Source organism: Passer domesticus, chromosome 5, assembly GCF_036417665.1.
Source record: "Passer domesticus isolate bPasDom1 chromosome 5, bPasDom1.hap1, whole genome shotgun sequence".
Classification (NCBI taxonomy): domain Eukaryota; kingdom Metazoa; phylum Chordata; class Aves; order Passeriformes; family Passeridae; genus Passer; species Passer domesticus.
In genome coordinates this window covers 21,230,073-21,238,503 of record NC_087478.1, presented here as the reverse complement: position 1 = coordinate 21,238,503, position 8,431 = coordinate 21,230,073, and the positions used below count along the sequence as shown (strand labels likewise).

The following is an 8,431-nucleotide window of genomic DNA, read 5'->3' as shown; positions in this document are numbered from 1 at the left end:
GCCAGTGCCTGCGCCCTGACCCACTTCTCCGCCGGATAATGATATTCCGCGGCTCCAGCCCCTTCCCCCGCTGCCACTCCAGTTCCCAGGGAACACGCAAACCCTCCGGTTCCCGGGGCAGGGAGCAGCCTGCAAACGGCACCTCCTTAGAGGCGGCTCCGCTCCCAGCGCCGCCGGTGCCCGCGCCCGTTCCCACGGCCGCCCCTCGCCGTGCCCGGGGCCACCGCTGCCATCGGGGCCCTTCCTCGGCCGCTCCGGGTGCTCCAGGCTGCACTGACCGGCCGCGCACCTCGCTGACCTCGGAGACATCAAGAAGCCCAGAGACAACCCCCCATCTCCGCCTCTTATAAAGATCTTGTTAAAGAAATAAACTTTTCTTCCCACGGCAAGGGGAGGCTGGCGGTGTCGGCGGGGGCTGCTCCTCAGCCAACGCCGGAGCTGCTTCCCAGTCTTCGACCCCGGGGCCACGCTCTGCCCGCGGCGGTGTGAACCCCTCTCGGTCCCCAAGCACCCGTTCCCTCCCTCCTGCTTTTCAGGAGGCGAAGGAGGGTTCTGTTCCTCCCGCCCGCGGGTGCGCGCCACCGCACTCGCTCCGCACAACACCCCCGCACACGCACCCCAGCCCCGCACCCCCCATCCACACCCACAAGCGCGCACACACACACAGACACATATACACACACTAATACACACACTCACTCTCGCACACACACTTTCACATATACACACACTCACTCACACACACATACATACACACACACACACTCTCACACACACTCTCACAGGCGCGCACACGTGCGCGCCCGCCCAGCGGAGCGCGGTCTCCGCCCCCCGCGCACACACATACACGGCGTGCGCACACACACACAGACACAGACACACACACAGACACACACGACACACAAACAGTCGCGACAGACACATCAAGCGGACACCGCGCACACGCACCCGCCCGGGCATCCCGCGCTCCCCCGCAGCCGCCCGCGGCCCCGCCATGCGCTGAGCGGAGCCGCGGCCCCGCAGCTCCAGCGCCGCTGATCCCGCCCGCGCCGTGGGGGCGGCCGCCGGGCGCGGTCGCGGCGCGGAGCCGATCCCCGCGAGCGAGAGGCGCAGCAGCCCGCGGAGGCCGGCGGCGGGCAGGAGGCTGAGACAGCCGGACAGGCAGGCAGGCAGTGGGAAGGAGACGAGGGACGATTTGGACATGCTCATTCTCGGGCGCTTGGTTGCCTGCATCCAGCTCATCTGTATCCTCAGAGTGGGTGAGTGATCTCTGCATGATTTCATCTTCGGGCTTCGGAACAACTTTTCTCCCCGGGCTCCGGTGGGCTCCGGTTTTGGTCTCTCTGATCCCTTTTACTTAGATATGCAGGCGCAGTCCGTGCCTGTTCCACGCGGCGAAAACACGCTGTCAACACCACGGGTGGGAGCGTTTCTCCTACCCCGTGTACTCAGCCGCCGGGCTCCGAGGATGCGCGGTACCCACGCCACCGCGGGCGCTGGCGGGCTGCTCCGAGCGGGGCTCGCCAGCCCGCGCTGCCTCTGCTCCCCCAGCGTGCCCGCCGAGCCCTCCCCGGGGTCCGGCCCCGCGGGGCTGCCGGCACCCGCGGGGGACACCGGGTGTGCGCCGGTGACAGGGGGAGAGAGGGAATCCATGCCCAGCAATGCTGATATCGATCATCTCTGGGGACGTGCGATGTGAGATGTTACTTTAAGGTCTCGCATGAACTGTTCCGAAGAGAAGGGGATGGTGCAAAATTTCCCTTTAAAAAGGGCTCGTTCTCCCTGAACCGGTAACCTCAGTGGTTGCCCTGAACCATGCAAAATACGAGTCGTTCACTCACGTGGGACCCCGCAAACAGAATATGGATTCATATATAGATGTTAGTAGGACTGCTTACATAACCAAATTCATTTTCGGCTCGTGCAGACCTGTGCAACTGGAGCGCATCCTAAAAATCATGCAGTTCCCTGTTACATGATAAGATGGTTATTATAACCAGCGTGAGTCACTTAATGCTGCTAGAGTGCTTCAAATAAACACCAGCAGCTTTTGTGGTCGGGTTTTTATCCTGTTGGAGGACCGTTTTGAATTTGTACGTTCTAATTAAATAGAACACTAGAAAATACCAGTTGGCTGCTTAGATTTAAGTATGAAGAACTTGGGAGCTTTACCTCCTTGTGTATAAAACCAGTCTTACAATAGGTCTGCGGTGACAAAGTAGTCACTAACCTACATTTGTCACCCAATAGGTGGAGCTGCTTCTGAAACCATGCAGCTCTATAAACAAAGATCGGGGTTAGGTTTCACTCTCAGTGGAAGCAGTTTTGTACCAAGTTCTGCTAGTTAGGGAAAACTACTTTTTTATTTTATGGGAAAAATGCTTTTGCCTCTTTTCAGAAAATACTGTGGAATGGTTGAACTATAAACGTGATGAATGTAACTGATCTTCAGTTAAAATGTATCATATTCGTAAGGGCATTAATAACATTTTAATGTCACTTTTCAACTAACCTATTCCTAAAAATAGGGTTCTTGCTCCAATTCTCTTACTTCAAATAATTGTCTTATACTATGGCAAAGAATGGCCTGTTATAAAAATTTTAATAAGTTTTAATAATGTCTTTCTTACATTGACAACATATTTCTTAAAATCAGATGTACTCCCAAGTCTGTTTAAAGGAAAAAAAATTAGCAGTTACTTTTACGTGTGTGTGGAGATATATGAAAATGTTTGAGAACAGATCAAGTGTACAATAATATCATCATAATGTAATACAACTCAATTAAATTTTGGAAAGAACTTCCCTATTCAGGTGATCCTATCACACTGAAAGCAATGCAAGACATAAACATAATTTCATACCCTTTTTTGTTTGTTTTAAATAATTTCATCTAGAATCCTATTAGAAATAAGCTGGTTTTATGTAATATATAGTATAATGTTTGGGTACTTGTCATGCATTTGTATGTTATATTCATGAATTTACAAGATCTGACAGGATGGGAAGAGGTTTTCTATTCATACATAAGATTTAAGTGCAGCTACTTTTTGTTTCTTTAGACAGATACACTATTGGTTTCAAACCTGACCTGGAGAGGACCCCCTTTCTAGATGTGATGGATTGATTTGGTCTCAGTGGTGCAGCCTTCTGAAGACTCATGAGCTAGACTTGTCAGTGTGCTCAGCAGTATGATTGTTTCCAAGAATGAATAGCCTGTATAGGCTATTAGATTGAATCAATCAGATTTCATTTGAATATGTTCCTGTTTGATTACCTCTCTGTAACATATATGGGATGATACAATAACATTAGTTCATAGAAACAAATACTTAGAATCCTGATATCATTTTCTTCTGTGTTTTTTTGTTTGTTTGTTTTTTCATAAAATATAAAATAAATTATTGCATACCACCAAGGAATGGTTCCAAGGGTTTGGTGAGAGTGAAGAACTGGATGGGACTGTCTGGCTCTTACCATGAAATATTTCTGGTGCAGAAGAAACCAGACCCAGGGCTCTGTGAATGGATTGGTGCTGGAGAGCATGGCAATCTGCCTTGGCATGGTGGAGTCTATGTTTATTAGTGTGAGGCTAGGCAACGTGTAGATCCCAGCCTCATTTGCTTGCAGTTTCAAAAAACATTGTTGAGTCCTTAACTGGTCTGGTACAGAGCTTTATCAGTGGCCCTTCCCAGGAAATCTGATTGGGAGATTTGCTATTGACATTGGGAGATTCAACAGGGAAATCTGTCTCATATGTGTCCAAAAAGACAAGGCAGCCAAGTCAGCCTCACCCAGGAATAAACTGTTAGAGCAGATGGAGGCAGAAAGTTCTTCTGGGAATGACAAGACAGTGACAGTTCATTCTTTGCCTTACTGAAGAAATGCTTAGGAGCTTAATTCTAATATCCTTGCTGAGTTATGAACAGCACCTTCCTTCACAGTGTTGCTGAAGCCAAGGAACTTGATTGCATCAAGTACTGATGTAATTATTTATGGAGCAGGGTATTATCTGAGTACTCTCAGTGAGTGCTGTTCAGTGAAGTCCAATGAAACCTGTGGAGTGAGATGCTATTCAGCCACAAATAAGAGCTCATAAGAAATCCTATGCCATTGTTTGTGAACATTCCTGTGAGGTTAGAGATTTCCTATTAAGTTCTTTCTTTTACTGAGATTAAAGGAAGAAAACCCCCAACCCTACATGGACAATTCACTTAGGTTTTTACATTTTTATTTTTAATGAGAAATTTAGGAATCTGTACTCTTCAGCCTGCATGTATCTCAGACTGAAGATACTCTTTGAAAATCTGCCCTGGCTTGCTGATGTGTTCCATATAACCTGAAAGTCAATGAGGTGTGCCCTTTTTGTGCCATTTGTTGCTTTGTTCCTATGGAAATAATATCTGGAGCCTCTTCAATAAATAGACTATTTATGAATCTGTGTAGGCAAGAAAATGTTCATAGAAAAAGGAACATATTTTAACAAATTAGACTGTAACTGTGGTTAAATTTGAGTCAAAGATGTGTAAATATTTAGGCAAGAGTTAAAAATATTGCATGTTTTCATTAGCAAGATGTAGGGGTAGTTTCCCCCAAAAAAAGTAAAAACTGTCTCTAGAATTAGCTAGTCTGCATCTTACTGCTGTCACTGCCCAGCCTGAACCAGGGTTTTGCCTTTCAAAATGCAGCTCATTAATCTATGAATTGCTTAATTAGTTGTGTCTCAGTTTAATTTCTCACTATCTAGAAAAGGTCTCTTGCTTTTAGTTTGTTTCTGGCATCCCTGTGCCATGACTTTATTTGCACAAAGATGGTAATAATTCCCTAAATATTCTTATTTTTCTTACACAACTGACATCAGGACACTATTTCCAAGCTGTCAGGCAGCATGCACCTTACTATCAACATGAAAACAACTTCTCTGCACTGTTAACTGGAGGACAACTACTAAAAATTATGAGAATCTAAAGCACAGCATTCCTTTGGCTTGCTAAATCCTATCACACTTTGTTTCATTCTCATGTCCACATGTTTAGACTCAGTAAGCCCTTGGACTATTAAAGGACTGTGGGATCAGATCCTTCTTGTTTGCACTGATCTCTTATTTTGGCAATATTTTTGTAGGCCAGTTATTTGGCACATTTAAAACTGAATTACATTACAGTAATATTAATGTATACTACTTCTAATGCTTTAGCACATTTTATGCTTAAGACTATATGTTCCTGTGGATGATGATACATAGCTCCTATGGAGACATTTAATCCTGCCATAACTAAAACATAAGAGCTAAAACGAAAACCAAGAATTTTAGAACCTATTTATTTTCTACTTTAACCACCTATATTGCAGCCATATATATGTAATTCATTTTTGTACCATAGAGATTTATATGTATCAAAATATAAATATACAGTATGGATTTATTTTAGATTCAAATACTGGTAGGTATGAAAAGTGACAAAATTAATGGCATTTTAAAATTAATGTCAGTTTAGCCAAATATTTACTTAGCACACTAATCATCTGTAAGACATATCTAAAATAATGATGTAGTTTTCAACATGGAATCAATACAATTTATAAGGAGAGTCTTCTTAATTGCATTTGGACTTACTCAGTCTCTGATATTATCCTTCTATCTGGATTCCTGGAGAGAAACTAATGTATAAAACTAAGATGATAATTTGAAAATATTATCATTATAATCTGTATTGTAAATTAGGATGTTAATTTATGAAAATAGGTACTTGCCCATTTCTTAAGGAAGGCTATTCCCTAAATATTCAGTGCTCATCATTTAAGTGACCACTTCCCACTATGAGATCTCTAATTAGGAATTTAAGGGTGAACAGATTCTGCTCTTTCCCTGACGATTTCAATTCCTCTTCAAATGTGCTGTGCTTCTCAGTATTCCCCGTAGGGCCTGGAAGTCTGTGGCAGTTCCGGAGCCCCCAGCTCCCATTTAACAGCTCAGTTCTCACAGCTTCTTGCACCATTTATGTGGCTTTCCTGTACAAGACATCCTTTGGCTATTCAATAAGCTTCTTTTCCCATAAAGACAAAAGTTACCTTTTTGAATACATGTCAAGCCTTCTGTATTAGAAAGATGAATCTACAGGAAGAAAAGGACTTACAGTATTAAATAAACAAGATCCACTAAATGAAAGATAGCAAATATTTCAAAGAGGCTGGGACTATAAATGAAACTTGGCTCCTGCAGGTTGTTGAGGAACTGTTGGCGGCAGAGTACTTTTGTAGGAAGGTATGGTGCAGGTTGCTTGTTGAATACAAATTACTGATGTTCGGTCCATTCAGTGTTGAGGCTGAACTGGAAATAACTGGAAATTTTAGATACAAGGTGAGGGTTTATTTGCATCACTGGCTGGTAATTATGGTGCTGTCTGATAGAGGTGAAATAATAGACTTTTTAAGTAAAGCAGACTGGGTGCGAGAGTGTCAGATTATTCTAGACGAGGGATTTCTCTCAAAAGCTCCTATTGCCTTCTACATCTTTGCCATACTTGACTTTGGTTTTCTTTCATCCATTGGAAGTAGCCATATTTCACCCTACAAATCAGTATTTTTCATTACTGTTTGAAGACCCCAGGAGCTGTTGTTTGAGTTAGTTAATTTCAGAAATCATTATTGTGGTGAAAGTCACAAGGATGGTGAAAGTACTATCCTACCTCTGCTGAGGAACACTCAGCAATGGAACTAGGATGCCTGTGGAACTTAGGTGTCTAAACCCAAAAATTTAATCCAAAAGTTTCCTGACTCAGCTCATACCTTGATGGCTTCCAGGAAGTTTTCAGGCAGCTATAGTGGCTCTCCCCATGTGCCTTACCTAACCTTATGGTGTGCATCTCAGTGCCTCTTTCACTCCAAAGTCTCATTGGATCCACATGCAAATGTCCTTTCAGGTGACTTTCCTGAACCTTAAGTCAGTAAGGCTTCCCTAAATATCTGCTGACAGAATCAGGTGTCTTGATCTGGCTGCTGCTACTTTTCTTCAGGATGAAGGACAAGGTGGTGGCTATGCCACCTTCTCATGTTGTAGCCCAGCCACTGAAGCCTTTTGCCCAGACAGTCTACAGAGAAGGTCTGATCTGAGATAAAGGGATTTGAACCATGTCGTCTGTCTCCAAACATTAGGTTTTGTCAAATGAGAAGACTTTTCATATTTCTTGTGTAATATGAGGTAATTTAGCTTATTCTTCTAAATTAAAAAAAAAAAAACTGTGAGGATTCTGGGCAAAATCTTGAAAGAGGGTTGCTAAGCAGTTGGAAACCATATCTATTTCAGGAGATTTTGGAGCCGGAAATGGAACCTGGAAAAGTTTGCAAGAAAATTTTCTAGCACATAAGTTTGCCTTTTTCTCACTGTTCCTTAAGCATCCACTTCAGGCTTCTGAAGCAAGGATTCTGAATTAGTACAATGCTACAGCAAGATAGGAAATATGAGTTCTTATGCCTCCTTCTACTCAGAATTTCATTACCTACTTGCTGGATACAATGCAGAAATCACTACCCCTGGTACTGGTTGTACTCTAAAAAAGGTCAGATTTTGCTCATTTAATAGTTCCAGATACTTATTTAAAGAAGGGAACTCTAGGCTGCACTTTTGAAAGACTAACCTCTCTCACAAGTGAGCAAAGCTCAAATGTCTTTTCACCAACTCAGCATTTCACATCAGCTGTCCTGGTCAGCTGAGCACCATTTGGGCAAGCCAGTTTCTTGTTACTGCACTCAGCTGCTTAGATCCCCTAAAGGCAGTGGAGCAGCCTGAACTTCAAGGCCCTGGAGCCTGCTGCTATTGCCTGGCACATGGGTAATTCTTAAAGCTGTCTTGCTCTTGAGTTTTTTTCTAAGTCAAGGCTATTGGATATATCTTTTGCACCACAGTTTCAGATTCAGCAGCTAAAAAATAGGCTAGATGTGGTTTGGCTACTTGCCATATAAAAAGCACTATTTCCTTATCTAGATTTTTACAGCACCCAGTTATACATACAAGGTGACATGTCTGGGGTTTTTTTACTATCCTTTATATTTCACTAAATGTAAAAAATGTAGTTACTTTGAAATTTTCTCCGTGATATTGAAATATTAAAGATCCTAATGTGCAGGTAGCATTCAGCAACTTATATTTCTACATGAAGCTACTAGGACTTCTCACCTGACCAGTGAGATATTTCATTAGGGGTTTTTGGGAGCACTATATCTGTTAGTAATTTGGCTGGGAATTGTTGTCCTCCTTGCCAAAAAATTTCTGCTAAATATTGGATTACCTGAAGGCTGAAATATAAAGTAGGTAACATTTGAAAAGTTATCCATTTTCACTTCCTCATTTATCTCCTTGCTGAGATAGGATAAGAGTAAAGCAGGGAAGAGGTGGTTAAACAGTGACAATGAAAGGGCAAAATAAGAGACA

The 8,431-nt window shown here is 43.4% G+C and overlaps 1 protein-coding gene across 7 annotated transcripts in view; it reads left to right on the top strand.

The window, feature by feature from the left end:
• The first annotated feature begins 640 nt into the window (after positions 1-640).
• The window catches only part of PTPRZ1 (protein tyrosine phosphatase receptor type Z1), a 131,155-nt gene continuing 123,364 nt past the window's right edge, over positions 641-8,431 (top strand). For 4 of the 7 annotated variants that reach the window (XM_064422276.1, XM_064422274.1, XM_064422275.1 and 1 more), the window contains exon 1: positions 641-1,259. In XM_064422276.1, the coding sequence (XP_064278346.1) occupies positions 1,202-1,259 (58 nt within the window). In that variant the 5' untranslated portion in view covers positions 641-1,201. The remainder of the gene's footprint in view (positions 1,260-8,431) is intronic. The other 3 variants (XM_064422281.1, XM_064422280.1, XM_064422277.1) reach the window with 2 other exon arrangements.